At 41.1% G+C, this 19532-nt stretch overlaps 1 protein-coding gene across 1 annotated transcript in view; it reads left to right on the top strand.

Moving 5' to 3' along the window:
- The first annotated feature begins 9898 nt into the window (after positions 1-9898).
- Positions 9899-19532, top strand: part of SEC13 (SEC13 homolog, nuclear pore and COPII coat complex component) — a 29535-nt gene continuing 19901 nt past the window's right edge. Inside the window, exons 1-6 of the mRNA XM_060239616.1 lie at positions 9899-10100; positions 11594-11638; positions 13013-13128; positions 14206-14357; positions 15669-15802; positions 16674-16807. Of these exons, the coding sequence (XP_060095599.1) occupies positions 10098-10100; positions 11594-11638; positions 13013-13128; positions 14206-14357; positions 15669-15802; positions 16674-16807 (584 nt within the window). The 5' untranslated portion in view covers positions 9899-10097. The remainder of the gene's footprint in view (positions 10101-11593; positions 11639-13012; positions 13129-14205; positions 14358-15668; positions 15803-16673; positions 16808-19532) is intronic.

Here is a 19532-nt window from a genome sequence, read left to right as displayed (position 1 = left end):
GCAGTACAACTGCAGGTGCTTGCAAACATATACTGCAATCAAGGGATGACCATCTAAAAAACAAACAGGCACCAAAATAAAAATACTTCTAATGCTGAGATCATTTGGGATGAAAATTAGGTTTAGAGGGTCATTGGATTTGCCCGTATAGCGAACAAAAAATGAGACTTGTTCTGGAAAACAATTTTGTTAGTTTTTAGGGTACCCCAAAATAAGTGCTATTTTTTTCTGATACAGACACACACCGCTAACTCTCTGGAATTATTATCTTTGATAACAATTTCCAAATAGATCACAGTGGTTGTTGCAACATTGTTTGTAGCACTTCTAACTTAACTGAGGTCACTGCAGGAGTAAAGCTGGCCTGGCTTTAGCACACATTTTCATTTCTACAAGAAACTGGCTCAAAAAGACTTGACAACCTGACTTTGAAGACTAACAAATGCCTCAGCACCTAATGGGATCAAGCTGTTAAGCGGGCATTTGGGAAGTACTGTTGTCTTTTTGTCCTTACGCAGAGCCTTGCTCTGTAGAGTGCCATTATCCCCACTGTACAAACAGAAAAGAGAGTGCAGGCCGAAAAGCACTTTCCTGGGAATAAGCCCCACAGAGTAGACTTCATTATAATTCTGAGTAGACCTCCTTATAATAGCCCTTTGAGAAAATATTCTGAGGATTTATACTACCTCTTCAGTATGACACATATTTAACAGTGACACCAAGGGCTGCACATAGCCTGTCCTTGAACATAAGAGTTTTCCAGCACTTTCAATATTTCACTTTCATTGCAATTTAAAACTGCCCAACCAGGAATCTGCTATCAACAGCTCCAGCCATCTTATTCCTTGGGCAAGGATAAGCAACAACCATTTGACATATTTTTTACAGACTCAACAAAAACATTCACATACAAGACCAAGTGTTTACAGTACAAAATCTTGTTCCATAGTGTATATAGTATTACAGTATAAAACATTGTTACATAGCATTAAGTAATGTTAAAGTCATTTGGGTAAACATTTATACTTTGGTGACAAATTAACTCAGTAAGAAAACATTTAATAAGAATTTGGAAAGCATTACTGGGCCAACTCTCAGTCACCCCTCATCAGTGGCAGCTGCGCACATCCACAACCACGATGGACAAGGCGCAACCGCGTTGAGAGGCTATTCTGACCCGGTGTATGTGAAAGGTATGAATGGTGATGGGAGTGGATGAGGAGTGCGAGCCAGGGGAGGAATGCGGGGCCGCCGCTACCACCATAGCGGAGGGAGAAGCACCCCTGTTAGAGATGGAGGGAGAAGGATCCCAAGAGCCGTCAGGCCCTGGCGAAAAGGAAGACGAAGGGGCCCGGGAGTTTCGCCTAATGGTGAGAAATGAGGTCGAAGAGGTTGCCAAGGGGCTGCGGGACGAGATGCAAGCGACAGCCTCTCTCATGGCCAGAGAGTTCAAGAAGCAGGTTGATCGCATCCTGAGACCTGCAGACCCAAGGGGAATCCCACAGCCATCCGTGGCTAGACCCTCAGCAGTCCCACCCAGGGCGCAACCAGCGAGAGCACCCCTTCTTCAAGAGGGGCCCCGAGGAAGAGAGCTGGATGCCACCTTTGATGGGGACCCAGAGGAGGTGGAGTACTTCACCATTCAAGTCAACAGCTACATGCACTATTGGGGAAACACCTTCCCCAATGAATTCAGCCAGGTCGACTACCTCAGGTCGAAGCTGAAGGGGGCGGCTAAACACTGGTACGTGAGCTTATACAAGGCGATGAGTCCAGAATTGGACGACGTGGCCACTTTCCTCCAGGCGCTGCTGACCCAGTATGAAGACCCTCTGCAAGAGACCCGCACGCTCGTCACTCTGAGGGACATTCAGCAAGGGTCCAAGTCGATTCGGGAGTATGCGGCTAAGTTCCATTCCAACGCAGCTAAAATGAGGGGATGGGAAGATCGAGCACTTCACTTGAGGTTTGAACGCGAGCATACTGGATCGTGCAGCAGGTGAGGCCGGCTACCCTAATAGGGTGGATACAGTTAGTGGGTGAAGTTGAGACCAACATGAAGAGAGTGGCCCTCCAGCGCCAACAACAGAGTGGTAAGGGAAGTCGGGATCAGAAGACCGGGGTGAAGACAGAAGCAAAGAAGACCCAGGTGGGGAGAGGAGTGGGAAAACCCCTGCCAGCCCGCAAGTGCTTTTGTTGTGGGGATCCAAACCACCTGGCTGTCAACTGTCCTAACCCCCCAAGACCAGCGTCGACCATCTTGAAGACGAGCACCCCAACGCCAAAGAAACCGAGCAGCCGCCCTAAGGATGCGGCAAAGAGCAGTGCGGCAGCGAGTTCGATCCTGGAGGAAGAGACCATCGTCATTGACGAGCTGAGTGAGATGTCTTGGGATGATGAGCCGGCAGGAAACGAGAATGACCTGCTTTAAATGGTGCCAACCAGCAGGTCGCGGAATCACCGGCACCACTCAGGGTGAGAATAGCGGGGTCGTTATTCTTTGTTCCAGTGACTTTACTAAACTGCGAGCTTAGAAAATTTATTCATGTGAAAGCCATGATTGACTCGGGGTGCACGAGGGACATAAATACCCCCTAAGTTGGTGGACACCTTGGGGCCTCCCACAGCCTCCTTACCCCACCCCATTCAGTTTGAGCTGATGGACAGCTCAGTGATGAAGAGGGAGCCCTGTATTTTGGAAACTCAACTGGTCCCGGTAGGCATTAAAGATCATTGGGACCACGAGACCTTTGTGATAGCCCCCTCTTCCTCATACGATGTAGTGTTGGAGGTGGGTTGGCTAGCAAAGCATGAGCCAGAAATTCGGTGGGAGGATCAGACAATAGAGTTCACTGATGTGAAATGTCGACACCATCAGTGGAAAAAAGAGTGGGGACCCAACCCCCCGCCCAGGAGTGAACAGGACTTTTGATGGGGTATGAACAGTGGAGGAAGTTCAAGCGATCCCCAAACTGTACCGAGACTTGCGGGGGGTGTTCAATGAGCAAGGGGCTGAAGAACTTCCTTCCCATAGAAATACAGACTGTACCATTGAATTGATTCCGAGGCAGACCTTACCGAAAACAAAGCTGTATTCGATGGGGTGGGCCAAAAAAAAAAATGGAACTGCACAAATTTCTTTTTTTAGTTAAAACAATTTTATTTGGTAACATATGGTAACAAATTATATTTCTTGCATCATTAATAACTTCTTTTATCTATCCCATATATTACTTTCTACCCACCCCTCCCCCCGTTACTTGACCCCCGCCAGTATTATTTACTTAAAGTACTAATGTTTAAAGGTACCCTTAACTAATAAAAACAAAAAATAATATTCTTCTTTTTTAAAGACTTAATAATTACCAAAAATTGTCCACTTTCCTTTTTTCCCCCACTCTTTTTCTACATATCTTCTGAACTTTTCCCACTCCATCTTAAAAACTTCTAAGTCTTAGTCTCTTAAAATTCTTGTTAATTTGTCCATTTCACTCCATGTCATAACTTTTACAATCCAATCCCATTTCTCTGGTATTTTTTCTTGCTTCCACAACTGCGCAGTGAAAGCAAGTGCCAAATTATAGTTCTATCTTCTTTTGGAAATTTTTCCATTTGTAATCCCAACAGAAAAGTCTCTGCAACTTTCTTAAATTCATATCCCAAGATCCTAGAAATTTCTTGTTGAATCATCTGCCAATACTTTTTTGCTCTTTCACAAGTCCACCACATATGGTAGAAAGAACCTTCATGTTTTTTACATTTCCGGCATGTGTCTGGCATCTTATTATTCATCTTTGCCAATTTCTTAAGTCATATACCATCTATACATCATTTTAAAACAGTTCTCTTTAATACTATGACACGTCAAAAGCTTCATAGAGTTCTTCCACAAATATTCCCAAGTTTCCATCTATATCTCTTTATTTACATTAATTGCCCACTTAATCATTTGAGATTTCACTACTTCATCTTCCGTAGACCATTTTAAAAGTCATTTATATAATTTTGAAATTAATTTTTCGTTGTCTCCAAGCAGAACTTTTTCCATTTCTGTTTGCTCTTTTCTTATTCCTTCAGTTTTAATGTCATTCCCCACCAAACTCTTTATTTGTTGAATTTGAAACCAATCATATTTATTATTCAGCTCTTCAGCAGTTTTCAATTCTATTTTACCACTTTGTATTTGTAATAGTTGATTATACGACAACCACTTTTCTTCACCCGTCTCAGCTGTTATTTTTATCATTTCAGCTGGCACTATCCATAACGGTTTTCTCTCATCTCCATATTTCTTATATTTCATCCATGTATTTAACAAGCTGTTTCTTATATAATGGTGAGAGAAAAAGCCGTCTATCTTTTCCCCATAATACATATAAGCGTGCCAGCCAAATTTGTTTCCATGACCTTCCAACGCTAAGAGTTTTTTGTTTAACAACATTATCCATTCTTTTATCCATACTAAGCAAATTGCTTCATGATATAATTTTAAGTCTGGTAATTGAAATCCACCTCTCTCTTTTGCATCTGTTAAAATTTTCATTTTAATTCTTGGTTTCTTCCCCGCCCACACAAACTCTGAAATTTTTCTTTGTCATCTATTAAATTGTTTACTGTCTTTCACAATTGGAATAGTTTGAAACAAATACATTATTCTTGATAGAATATTCATTTTAATTGCGGCTATTCTACGCAACAGTGACAAATTAAGTTTACTCCACTTTAAGTAGAGAAAGAAGTACTTTTCTCCCTTTCTCACAATACAAGAACTCGTGGGCATTCGATGAAATTGCTGAGCAGACAGGTTAAAACGGATAAAAGGAAGTACTTCTTCACCCAAAGGGTGATTAACATGTGGAATTCACTGCCACAGGAGGTGGTGGTGGCCACAAGTATAGCCACCTTCAAGAAGGGTTTAGATAAAAATATGGAGCACAGGTCCATCAGTGGCTATTAGCGACAGTGTATGTGTGTATATAAATTTTTTTGCCACTGTGTGACACAGAGTGTTGGACTTGATGGGCCGTTGGCCTGATCCAACATGGCTTCTCTTATGTTCTTATGTTCTTAACATATCTTCATCCATTTTACGCCATAGCTTCTCTAATTATTTTTGAACAAATCAATATTCTTCATTGTTATCTCCAAACCCAAATATTTTACCTTGGAGGTAACTTCACAGCCCGTTTGTCTCTGCAATTCTTGTTGCTTATTTATTTGCATATTTTTACATAGAAGTTTTGATTTTTCTTTATTAATACAAATTCCCGCCAACGCCCCACATTCTTGTATTTTGGCTAACAACAAAAGTGTGACTTGTATGGGGTTTTCATCTATAAACATTATATCATCTGCAAATGCTCTGTATTTATAAGTAAATCCTTTTACTTTTAATCATTCTATTTCTTTATCTTCTTGAATTTGCATCAGTAATATTTCAAGAGTCATTATAAACAACAATGGGGAAAGTGGACAACCTTGTCTTGTACCTTTACTAATTATCATGTCTTCTGTACGATCAGCATTTATACATAGCCTTGCATGTTGTTCAGTATATATTGCTTTTATCATTCTTACAAAGCTTTCTCCCAGCTCCATTTTCTCCATTACTGCAAACATAAAATCCCAGTTTAAATTGTCAAATGCTTTCTCTGTGTCCGCAAAGAATAATGCTACTGCCTTTTCTGGATGTCTTTCATAATATTCTACAATATTTACAACAGTTCTGATATTGTCTCTTATTTGCTTTTTGGGAAGAAACCCCGCTTAATCTTCCTTTATAAAATTTATCAAATATTGTTTAAACCATTCTGCCAAGATTCTTGTATATATTTTATAGTCATTATTTAATAATGAAATTGGTCTATAATTTTTTACGTTCGTAACATCTCTCTCTTCCTTTGGAATCAACGAAATAACAGCTTCCTTCAATGTATTTGGTATTTTCCCTTTTGTTCTTATCATATTCATCAATTTCTGAAGTTTCAGGATTAACTCCTCTTTGCAGGTTTTAAAAAATTTAGCTGTATATCCAACTGGCCCAGGTGCTTTTCCATTTTTCATTGCATTAATTGCTGCTTCAATTTCTATTTTTTTCAATTGGCTCATTCAAAACTTTTCGCATATTTTCTGCTAAGGGTGCTATTTTTATCTTTTCTAAGTACTCATCCATCTTTCCTTTCCTTATTTTAACACCTTTAAATAACTTGGCATAATACTTAAAAGAATTCTCTTTTTATTCCTTCTTGATCTACCACCTCTCTTCCATCCACCACAATTTTATTAATAATTTTACTTTCTCTCTTTTTCTTCAGTTGCCAGGCCAAATATTTTCCGGGTTTGTTTGCTCCCTCGAAAGATCTCTGCTGCAATCTTTTCAAATTCCATTCCAGTCCTTTATTTAACAAATGTCTCATTTGCGTTTGTAATATTGTAATCTCCCTTATAATTTTCTTTTTCCCTGGCCTTTTTCTCATTTCCCCTTCTTTTTTCTTTATTTCATTTTGAATGTCCAACATCTGTTTTCTTTTGCCCTCTTATCTTTGTTATTCAATGTAATCAATATTCCTCTCATTACTGCTTTATAAGCATCCCAGACCGTCTGAAATTCTATATCCTCTTTATCGTTTATTTGGAAGAAAGCTTTAGTTTCATTTTCTAGAGATGTCACTATTTCTTTACTCTGTAGTAAATCTTCATTCAATCTCCATCTTCTCAACTTCTTGGACAATTTTGTAATCCACATTATTGGGTTATGGTCAGCCCCAATTTTAGGTAAAATCTCTATTTTCTTTGTTATAAGGCCTAAGTCTTTAGTGCCCCACAACATGCCAGGGGGAAGGGAAGGGAGCAAGCAGAGCGCCGCCGCTTTTAGCAGTGGCAGGCAGGCAAGTGGAGCGCCGGCAGGGGCGGGGGGTGGGTAGGATGCTGTGGCTGGCAGGCAAACGGAGCACCGGGGGGCGGGACACCGCACAGGGAAGGGGTTGCGGAGCCATGGGGGGCACTTGGGGGGGTGCTAGGCAGCAAATCTGCCTAGGGTGCCCCAGGGCATCGGGCTGGCCCTGGATGGCAGAGATAAGCTCCCTTTGAGATTGGGGGGGGGGGGGGAATGAATGCCTTTACTTGGGTGGGTAGGAAGACAGCAAGGATGAGGGGGCACTTGCCCAGAGCCTCTTTCTAGAGCCTGTTGTATTTTTCTTCACAATGGGTCTTATTACTAGTTTATTAATAAAGCAGAACCAGAAAAGCAAGTGGTTCAGACAGCACTACTCACAAAACATATCCTTATATACTCTTCTACTCTGGAGGCGATAGTGCAGCTATGAGTTTGACCATTATAGCTCTGCAACCACAAAATATTGTAACTTTGACATTAACCACACAACAGGAATTCTCCTTGTAAGCCTAGATACCTATGCATACTGGGTACAGAGATATATATTTAACTGTGACCTTACTAAGAATATATGAGCAACTTCACACCTGGGTTCTTTAAGCTTGTTTGTCTGCTGCAGAAGTACAAGGGTGAGTTGGGAAAGTTTTGATAATCATGTTACATTTGGACCAGGGCAGGGATGAGACTCTGTTGCTTTGATCACAACCTGGCCAGGGGCTTGAGGTGCCTTGAATCCAGGCTTCCTATAGTTTGGTTATTTTAGGTTTTTGGAGAGTTCAAGCTTGATTTGAACTAGAACCTATTTATTTGTCTTGCCCACTCCAGAATCACTAATTTTGGAAGGGGTGTTGAAAGACCTGAGTCAAATTGAGGTGACAAGAGAGGAGGTCCTACAACTGATTGACGAATTAAAAACTGATAAGTCACCAGGTCCGGATGGCATACATCCAAGAGTTCTGAAAGAACTCATAGTTAAACTTGTGGATCTCCTAACAAAAATATGTAATCTTTCATTGAAATCTGCCTTCGTTCCTGAGGACTGGAAGGTAGCAAATATCAGCCCCATCTTTAAAAGGGCTCAGTACTGGGTTCCATGCTCTTTAACTTGTTCATTAATGATCTGGAATTGGGAGCAAGCAGTGAAGTGAACAAGTTTGCAGATGACACTAAATTGTTCAGGGTGGTGAAAACCAGAGAGGATTGTGAGGCACTCCAAAGGGATCTGTCGAGCCTGGGTGAGTGGGTGTCAACGTGGCAGATGAGGTTCAATGTGGCCAAATGCAAAGTAATGCACATAGGGGCCACGAATCCCAGCTACAAATACAAGTTGATGGGCTGTGAACTGGCAGAGACTGACCAAGAGAGAGATCTTGGGGTCGTGGTAGATAACTCACTGAAAATATCAAGACAGTGTGCGACTGCAATAAAAAAGGCCAACGCCATGCTGGGAATTATTAGGAAGGGAACTGAAAACAAGTCAGCCAATATCATAATGCCTCTGTATAAATCGATGGTGCGGTCTCATTTGGAATACTGTGTACAATTCTGGTCACCGCACCTCAAAAAGGATATTATAGCATTGGAAAAAGGGCAGAAAACGGCAACTAGAATGATTAAAGGTTTGGAACACTTTCCCTATGAAGAAAGGTTAAAACGCTTGGGACTCTTTAGCTCGGAGAAACATCGACTGCGGGGTGACATGATAGAGGTTTACAAGATTATGCATGGGATGGAGAAAGTAGAGAAAGAAGTTCTTTTCTCCCTTTCTCACAATACAAGAACTCGTGGGCATTCAATGAAATTGCTGAGCAGTCAGGTTAAAATGGATAAAAGGAAGTACTTCTTCACCCAAAGGGTGATTAACATGTGGAATTCACTGCCACAGGAGGTGGTGGCAGCAACAAGCATAGCCAGCTTTAAGAGGGGATTGGATAAAAATATGGAGCAGAGGTCCATCAGTGGCTATTAGCCACAGTATATATATATGTGTGTGTGTGTGTGTGTACATACACACACACGCACACATATATTGACCGCTGTGTGACACAGAGTGTTGGACTGGATGGGCCATTGGCCTGATCCAACATGGCTTCTTTTATATTCTTATGTCTTTTTGACGTTTCATAAAATCCATACAACTGTTTTACAAAATCACATTTCAAAGGAATTAACTTTCTTATTGTTAGCTTTCCTCACTGTCCAGTTTTCACATCCATAAACAGTAACATGGAATCCCATATGAATTGTCCTTGGTTGTCAGTAATATATCCGTACACTTAAAGATATTTACTAGTTCCTTCAAGGCTGCACTCCCTAGTCTTAATTGCTGTCTGATTTCTTTGTTGCAGCGTCCCTTTGTCAATGACAGAGCCAAGAAATAGAAAAGCTTTTAACTATTTCAGTTTCTTTATTGTCAGTCTTAACATTGTGTAGACATTACTTTTGTCTTCTTCTTGATATTCAGCTGTAATCCTGCTTTGGCATTTCTTCTTTAACCTTAACCAGTAATTATCTGTTTAGGAGCTTTAACAATAACTTTACACTATGGGAGGAGAAATAATTGGTTATATCTCTGCTGCAATAGTAAGAACAAGTTTCTGGGAGTAAGCCTCATTGACTAAAATGGTATTTATTCCTGAGTAGACCTGCTTAGGCTTATTTCAAAAATGACCCATAAACCAACAGTTGTGGAGGCTGCAAACAGTTTTTTTATTAAGACCAACTTGCTTTTCAGCAACCCACTTATTTCAACCTAACCTGCTTTCCAGGTTGAAGGGGACCCAAACCATGCACATTAATGAATTCCTTTCTCCGATTCTTTTACTTACCAACAAAAAAAGAAGTGAGACATAAAGAAGAACTAAAAGTTTTGACTGAAAAGCCACTGGCACTCCCAAGTTTTCAGAAACCCGCCAGAGCAACAATATTTCCAGGAACTGGGCTGAAGAGCGAATCAATTCAGTGGCCTGTTCTTGTGATAACAGCAGAGATCGAGGCTACGCTGGCTGAAAGCAGCTGATGACCGAGGAGCACAAACCGGGCCCGAGTATCCGGCGGAACCTTTCTGCATTGGTAGAGTGCCGGCCGGAAGAATTTCGCCGTAGTGCGCGGAGCTGTAAGGCGATTTGCCACGTCTGAGAACAGCCGGGAGATCAGCTCGTGCAACTGGGGTCGGTCCCGCCGAGAACAATCTGTGGTCGCCATGGTGAGAAGGGGGGGGGGGGGGCTGGGAAGGGCCGTGACTGAAATGTGTACTTCTTGTTCTGGTATTTAGATCAGGAGTCCATGGGAACGGAATCCTTTCGCCTACTTTCTAGGTCTGCTGTCGGCGACGCAGATTCTCTTACCTCTTTTCCTGCAGCTGGCTAGTCGACAAGGATCTTCCTAACCACATAAGGTTTCCTTGGCTGGATCAAAGCAAGTAGGGTTGCCAGTAGCTCGGAGAGGGGGGCGGAAATGTCCAGCTCCTTTAATAGAGATGTTATTTATCAGTTAGGTTACGTGTCTCCATGCCATCAAAAACTTCAGCTGCCTCCTTTTTGTAAATCCTTCATGCATGCTCATTTCCAGGCTCTGCCCTTTTCCCAAACCTGACCAGCGTGGTCACATCAACATGCCCTCCAATATTTCACAAGTGAAAGCAGGAATGCTCTTATACCCCTGTCCTGTTCTCTTCAGTGGTCAATAGATGAAAATAGAGGCTATGCTTGTAATGATCTTCATACCAAACTGAAGACTTTATCCATCTGCCTTTAAAACAGTGTGGGATGTGCTATCTTTAAAGATACATGGGCGGGGGTGGGGAATATAATGTTCTACAGTTTGTTAATATTAATTGTTTAAAATGAGCCAGCCTGACAGGTGGAAGATACAGAGCTCTGCTTGCAGGAAGGATTATTGAGTGTTCTCTTCTCCCAGGGTTGGAAAAGGACTCCAGGGTCATCCAGCACACTGCAGGAAATTCACAAATACCTCCCTCACACATATCCAGTGACCCCTGCTCCATGCCCAGAAGATGTCTTCTCTGTTTGCTGCCTGCATTTGCTCTGGGATAGCTTGCCCTATACCAGGGCTTTTTTTATAGAAAAAGCCCAGCAGGAACTAATTTGCATATTAGGCCACATCCCTTGAACACACCCCTGCTTTGGCAGAGAGAGTGGGATATAAATCAAATAAAGTTGAATGTCACCATTGTTTTGCACAGGGCCTTTTTTGTAGAAAAAGCCCAGCAGGGACTCATTTGCATATTAGACCACACCCCCTGATGCCAAGCCAGCTGGAACTGTATTCCTGGGAATTCCTGCTCAAAAAAAAACCTGCGGGCCTTTACCAATTTGCAAAGACAAGAAGATACATGTTCTTTTGATTAATGATATTACAGATGGTATAATTTACATTTAGAACTATTGCCATTATTACTAGGATGCCTGAAAGTAATGGTAAATGAGGAAGATCTAGAATTAATGTTAAGTGTAACTCTGTAAAAACTGAAGTAGCAGCAGAATAAAACGTGAAGGTAATACTAGATCTGATCAAATATGCACCAAGTTTAGTCTCTTCCCCCCCCCCCTTCGCGGGGTCAGGCCTTATGCAAAGTTTTTAAACAAAATATGATGACTTGATTTACCACTAGATTAAAATCTAGGCTTGGAATTGGTTACTGATTTCACCAAATCTAACAAAGTATTTTCTCTTTAGGTGTCTGTAATTAATACAGTGGATACTTCACATGAGGACATGATAGTAAGTGTCTGATATGTAGAGTTCCCCCCCCTAAAAACAAAGGACCCCCCCCCACTTAAAATGTGAAATTTATTTTGTGCATGTGTCTTAAAACAGCTGTCTGCCAAGTGCTCCTTCCCTCTATGAAGGAAGAGAAGAGAAATAGCAGTGGGACTGTGTTCAGGAGGAGGGGTGTCTTGGTTGATTCCAGGAAGTGGAGGGTGAATTGATGAGCACCCCTAGAACCATCCATTGTTTTTTACAAGGGGACTTCCCCCCCTGTTAATAAGCCAGAATTGTTTAAAGATCTGAGATGGGCTCTAGTAATTTTTCACCATTTTTATGAACCAGGAGTGTGTTGGAGGAGGAGAGTTAAACTGTTAACTTCTGCTCTGGGTCTGAGCTTGCCTTCGGTGGGGAGGGGGGATAAAAATAAAATAAATAAATAAATGAACTCTGACTTGCAAATACTAGCGCTAGAATAAATTTTATTAGTCTTTAAATTGCTGCTGGAGTTTCTTGTTGTATAAGAATAGCATGGCTGATTCAAATAGTGGGGAAATGGAGTTTTTATTTTTAAAAAACCAGAAGGCACAATCCACTTGAAACATCTGCAGTGAAATAACTGGCAGATGTGGTCTGTTTGAGTTGTCTTTTGCATCAATTGGACTTGTACAAGCAATATTCTTTAGCACTGTGTTTATATCATGTAATGAGGACAAGCTATATATGCCTTCCAGCATAGTTTGTCTGTTCTAGCCTTAAGTCTGTCTGCAGACTACCTTATTCTGTGCTGTATTCTACATCCGGGGTGGCCAATGGTAGCTCTCCAGATGTTTTTGCCTGCAACTCCCATCAGCCCCAGCCAGCATGGCCAATGGCTGGGGCTGATGGGAGTTGTAGGCAAAAAACATCTGGAGAGCTGCCATTGGCCACCCCTGTTTTACGTTACTGCTTCCTGCCTGGCCATGCCGCACCAAAATACTGTCTAATGCAGTGGTTTTTTCAAAAAGCTAGTAACAAGGAGGAATTATATATGGTTTCCCCAGTAATAATTCTAAAATACTTCAAATTTCAAGTAACCCTCCCCCCCACCCCCAGCCATGGGAGATCGGGCAATAGTTGAGGGCTGTAGCCTGGTTTTGCCTTTCTTTCCAGTTGTCATTAAGATTTTGCCTTGTGGGGCAGTTTGCTACAATATCGGTTGTCATCGTGGTGTAGTGTAATCTATAGATTCTTTTACCATAAAATACTATAAATAAACAATTTTGATGAATCATTCTTTGCCATCTTACTGTAGCTGTTGTTTCACACATCAGGATTTAAAAAATATTGTTATCATGAGCAAAATGAGAGTTAACAAGTGATCATGGAAGTTTTGTGACTACTTTCTAGCATGATGCACAGATCGATTATTACGGTACTCGATTGGCAACCTGCTCCTCGGACAGATCAGTGAAAATATTTGATGTCAGGAATGGAGGGCAGATTCTGATAGCTGACTTAAGAGGGTGAGTGGATTCAAGATAAGATCCTTTGCTGCATCCCCCATTTTCAGCTTTTGGTTATCTGTACAATAACTATTAGTTAGCAGTATGGCTACATTTTGTTTTGGTTTTATTTACATGTTTGTTCTATACTCAAGTATCAGTTCCTTATAAACTATTTCTTGAAGATGGCTTAAATGGGATGTTGTGTGTGTGTGTTTTCTGGCTCAATAAAGGAAGCTTAAAAATGATCAGTGGGTTTGTAGTGAGTGTCGGCAAATCCAGGATGTCATGCAGATGAAGATTTAGATGGTAGAGGTGATAGCAGGGAAATCTGCACATAACAACTTACTTGGAATAGTGGTTCAGCAGAGGAACTTGATGAGAAAGGGAGAGAGGGAAAAGGGGTGGAGGAAAAAGTAAAGCACCTGATTGAGAAACCAGCAAACTGAAACAGATGGGAGGGATTTGTTAAGGAGCTTTCTCTGGATTTCCTTTGTTCTCTTTTCCCATGTACTTTGCCTTATGAGTATGCCTGGGAATTGCATATTGGCAAATCCTCTTTGTATTGACCCTCATGGCGCTGATTCCTCAAATCAGGCTCTGCTGTGTAGTTCCTCACTGTGGAACTGTAATCACAAGCAGTAAAGGCTGCCTGGCTGTAGAATGCAGAGCTCTAGAAGAGACCAGAAGAGGCATCCTTCTTTTGGATGTGGGGGCTGGCTTTGATGTATCTGGCTGATAATTTATAAGTCCGTGCATACCGTTCCTTGTTGTTGTGTGTGGATTTTTTTTTTTTATGCTGTCAAGTTTTTGAAGGAGAAAATTTGGTCTCTTTTGGTATCTGCTCTGAAGGGAGGACCATCAGTCAAAAGAAATACACTTGCAAGTACACAATAGTGCACATATTGCAGAGAGCAGATGTCTGCCCCTGCAATATGTGCACTATTCGTTACTCCCTGGCTTTCTCATTGAGATTTGTTTGGATAAATAGCTTTAAATACTTGTACAATTGTCAACAAGTTCAAAATAACCAAAAATGAAATGTCTTAGCATGCAAGTATGTTCCTTCTTAAAAACTGCATTATTTATTTATTGTAGGCATGAAGGACCAGTGTGGCAAGTTGCCTGGGCTCATCCCATGTATGGAAACATCCTGGCTTCCTGTTCCTATGATCGAAAGGTTATAATCTGGAAGGAGGAAAATGGTACCTGGGAAAAGACATATGAATACACAGGGCATGATTCCTCAGGTATGGATGTTCTTCTTATAATGCTCAGACGAAAGTATTATACATCTCTGTAGACCAAGGTTGTAATAATTAAAAATCTATGCAACTGCAGTGGTCACAGGTTTCCAGGTTCTTTGATGAGCATACTGGATTTCCACTGCTTGACTCCATGTGTCCTTTTACATTTAATGCTAGGCTGAACCTTGCTTGAACTGTTTTGATTGTAGATCTTATGGTCAGACTCTTGAATCTTGTTTTGGTTCCAGCACTCCGCTGGACCTATCAGTGCATGTCTTCACCTCCAGGTATACTCCCCTGCCATGGCCCACATCCCAGCTACAGGCCATATAGTCATTAGGAGTCCATCTGGTCACAATATGGGTTTTGGGGGGTTGGGAGGGGTAGTAAATCAATATGTACTCTTTCTGGACCCTTTTCTGTTGTGCAAGCTATTTCATGACCCTCAAGGTTATTCTTTCATCAATAGCTGAACTGAGTACCACAGTCCTATTCAGTAGTGTAGTGTAGTTTAACAGCTTTTGAAAGTAGCAGACTAAGTTGCCAATATCCAGTTCTGTGACCATTCTGGAGTCTTGTGTGTCATGATTCTGCAAGAGGGGTTTTATCCTTCCCAGCCAAAAATGTAGTTCAGAGGTCTCCCTCCACCATCACCTGCAACCTGAAACTGGGTACAGGAAGCTGTGTTCTTGTTAAAAAACACCCACAGTCCTTCTTTTAGTTCCTTTATTGCATATTGAATCCTAATAAGTCACTGTGTAAACGAATAACTGTTTCAGGAAGGTTGGGGTGACTCAAGCAGGTAGACAGGATTGGAAATCTAGGCAGAGTGCTGTTTTCGTGAGAGTTGCAGTAGGTATCAAATCACCCAGTGGTTCCTGCCTTCTTCCTTTTTCTCTTGTCAGCACCACCACTTTGAGTTTACCCTCTGTGACGTTTCCTTTCTATTGCTAGCCAACTATGCTGCCTTCACCACTGGTGTTTGCAGATGCAGAATAGTGGTATCATATGAATTGGCTGCTCATGATAAAGCAGCACTGAAGACAACAAGCTGCATACTACAATAAAAGTGTATCGGTCATCTCTCACACACAAATTGTGTAGGTTCTCTCTGCAAAGTCTTTTAAAATCACTTTTTAGTGGTCAGGCAGCATTACTGGACAGTGTTTGTTTTGTTTTGTGGAGCCCCGTATGCTGCTTTGGCTACATTTGTCACATCCACACATCATCTGTAAGACCAGGAATCACTTGCTTTCCCCTGGATTTCCTGCTGATCTGTATAATAATCCATTCCATTTCCTTATTGTCTGGCAGTCAATTCTGTGTGTTGGGCACCACAAGACTACGGTTTGATCCTGGCTTGTGGAAGCTCGGATGGGGCCATCTCTCTGTTGAACTACACTGGTGATGGACAGTGGGAAGTGAAAAAAATTGGCAATGCACACACAGTAAGTATATGGACATTTCGTGCTAATTTTACTACTGTAAAACTCCCAAGTTAATGCAGAAAGCTGCCTGAGTGTCATGTGTAGTAGCAATGGGCTCTAAGATCCAAGAACAGAATATGTTGGCCTCTATATTAGGAGGCTACATGGTTTAGTTCTGGGACATGCCCTTTTGCATGTGTAAGGTCCTGTGTTCAGTCCCCACCATCTCCACATAAGGACCATGGAGAGACCATGGAGAGGCATTGCCAGCCAGAGAAGGCAGAAGCAGGTTCAGTAGACTACTGACCATGCAGTGTAAGGTAATTTCATTTTCCCCAGAAAATAACATACTCTCGGGTATGTCTCTGCACACAAATGTTACCTGACTTCAAACCTACTGTTAACAAAATACTTCTAGGAGGGCAGAAATCAATGTGTGGATATGTGCTTAGCTGTTCCGTCCTTTAAAACCAGAAAGTGGCACCCTGGGTATCTCTGTAGTTTGCAACTGTGCAGAGCTATGACAGCTATATGTGTTCTCTCATTCTTCTCTGTCATTAAAGGCTCCCTCACTGTGACTGCAGAAGCAGCATGGAGTGGCCTGGGCTTCCTAGCTTTAAAAGATCAGGACAACTGCTTAGCGACTCAAAATCTCTCTGCTGTTTTAAACAAAAAAAATTTCTCTCAACCTTTGTGGTTATCCACATTATGTACTATATAAGTCTATGCTGTTTTGGATTATGAGACCCATTCAGACGAAAAGACAGTGTTCAAGCAGCTGCTTCAATGGATGTCAACATATTCTGTCCAGTAGGTGTTTAGGCATGATGCCTGTGTCGTTGCTTTGGCTGTAAATTGAAGGAAATAGTATTTCATTTCTCACCCTTAATAGATTGGTTGCAATGCTGTTAGCTGGGCTCCTGCCGTTGTACCAGGAAGCCTTCTAGAGCCACCATCAGGCCAGAAGCCAAACTACATCAAACGCTTTGCATCAGGAGGCTGTGACAACCTCATCAAGATTTGGAAGTAAGTTGACTTAACCCTGACAACTTCTAGTAAAACTGATGAAAATATTTCTGCGCTTACCTCATTTTCAACCTTTCACCCTAAGCATTTATCAGATAATTTTTAAAAACTATCAGTTGATTTTTTCATCCTTGCTTTTATTTTCTCCATCCTTTCTTTTCTTCCCATTATGATTATGGCCAAGTGATGCATTCAGTTAACACCCACGCCCCTAATCCACTGCATGGTGCCTTATCTTTTATTTTGTGTGGAGACTCCTCCATGTCATGTCAGAAGATAATATAACACCAAACTGTGTTTCCAACAGAAGAGTGGGATAAATGAGTGATTCTTTAGACAAATTCTTGGTATGGCAAAATGTGTGTCCTACATTGCTCTCTGCTCTGAAGTGGGTCAGTCTTTGGTGGAGACAAAAGACTGGATCGCAGTGTTTAAATTCTGGCTCAAAATTCACTTTAGAACAGATCCTAACAGCCTTCTTGATTGTCTGAAAAGAGACCCATATATCTCATCCTGGGCAGCAGTTCTTATGTCCAAAGTTAACCAGTTGGGGATAGAGGTTGATGATTTTTTTACATCTGATGAGCCATATATCGTCAGATGTATTAAATTGAGATTGTTGGAGTTGGAGGAAATGAAACTAGGCTCAACAGACCCTTATATTTGCTCTCCAGCATCCTTAGGTCTTTATGCTTTCTGTGGCAAAATGCCCCATTATCTCTCAGACTTAACCATTCCAAGACATCACAGGGCATTTATGTTGGCTAGACTAAATGCGTTTCCCTCCAAAGTTCTACAAGGCAGATACCATCATAAGAACAAAGGAGAAGCCATGTTGGATCAGTCCAATGGCCCATCCAGTCCAACACTCTATATAACACAGTGGCCAATATACACACACACACACACACACACTGTGGCTAATAGCCACTATGGACCTCTGCTCCATATTTTTATCCAATCCTACTTGAAGCTGGCTATGCTTGTAGCCGCCGCCACCTCCTGTGGCAGTGAATTCCACATGTTAATCACCCTTTGGGTGAAGAAGTACTTCCTTTTATCCATTTTAACCTGACTGGCTCAGCAATTTCATTGAATGCCCACGAGTTCTTGTATTGTGAGAAAGGGAGAAAAGGACTTCTTTCTCTACTTTCTCCATCCCATGCATTATCTTGTAAACCTCTATCATGTCACCCCGCAGTCGACATTTCTCCAAGCTAAAGAGCCCCAAGCGTTTTAACCTTTCTTCATAGAGAAAGTGTTCCAAACCTTTAATCATTCTAGTTGCCCTTTTCTGGACTTTTTCCAATGCTATAATATCCTTTTTGCGGTGCAATGACCAGAATTGCACACAGTATTCCAAATGAGACCGCACCATCGATTTATACAGGGGCATTATGATACTGGCTGATTTGTTTTCAATTCCCTTCCTAATAATTTTCAGTTGCTTTAAAATGCTGCTTCCCTTCTGTTTTTAAATAATAAGCAAAAGAGTGTGTGTAACTTCTTATTCCAAAAAGTTATTTTCTGACAGGTTTCTGGATTTATTTACATATATGTTTATACCCTGCTTTTGTCCCCTAAAGTGGCTTATAATGTAATTTTTCCCTCCTCCATTGTATCCATCACAGCCTGTGAGTTAGATTAGACTAAGAGCAAGTGACTAGCCTAGGGTCATCTAGTGAGCTTCTGTGGGAGAATGGGGATTCAGTTCTGGTCCAGTGCTCTAACCACAACACCATGCACTGGTTCCTTTCATAGATGTTAATTTGACCTTTAAAGTCCTAAAGAGACTCAGACCAGAGTACCTTAAGAAGCATTCACTCCCATACAGACTGCCCCATCTCTTTACATCTGCCCCGAGGCCTTAAATTGGCAAGGCCTTTTTAGTGGACACTCCACTAAAGCTTCCTTTAGGGGCTTGCATTTCTGCTTCACTTTTAAGAGGCTGATGGCAAAGTGTGAGCTATTATAGGAGCTTTCATGTGCTGCCATCACAGATGATTTTAGTTGGTGGTAATTTTATTTCTTGTCCATATTTTATGCCTTTTAGTGTTTCATTAACTGCTCTGAGTTACTTTCAGCATAAAAGGAGAAAAGCTTAATAAATAAAAACACACATGTTCTTTTGTGTTTAAAACAATTTTATTAATTTGCAATATATTGTTATAGTATTCTTTAAGAAAAATAATACAAATTGAACACAATACATCACACTTTCCCCCCCTTCTCCTCACCTCCCTTTTCTTGACCCCCGCTGGTGTTTACTTAAAATTGTAAAAAAAAATACAAGTTAACATTAAGAAGTCAAGAATCTCCATTTTAAAACTTTATAACAATAAGGAAGAAATAAAAACAAGAAAATAAGAAAAGTTAATTCTATAAGTTCATCTTCCTTTCACCTTAAACTCAAAGAAAGAAAAAAATTTCCCTTTATAAAGTTTAGTCCATTATTCCACCACCACACTTCAGCTATTATCAAAAATCACTAAATATCCCTTTACTTTCCATTGTTTTTCAACATAATTTTGAAATTTCTCCCATTCCTTTCTGAACTTCTCCAAATCATTGTCTTTGAAAATTCTTGTAAGTTTGTCCATTTCACTCCATGACATAACTTTTAAAATCCAATCCCATTTTTCTGGTATTTTATCTTGCTTCCATAACTGCGCATATAATGTCCTTGCAGCTGAAAGTAGATACCACACCATTGTTCTATCTTGTT

The sequence above is a fragment of the Heteronotia binoei genome, chromosome 5, assembly GCF_032191835.1.
Source record: "Heteronotia binoei isolate CCM8104 ecotype False Entrance Well chromosome 5, APGP_CSIRO_Hbin_v1, whole genome shotgun sequence".
NCBI lineage: Eukaryota > Metazoa > Chordata > Lepidosauria > Squamata > Gekkonidae > Heteronotia > Heteronotia binoei.
This window is presented reverse-complemented; position numbering and strand designations above follow the sequence as displayed.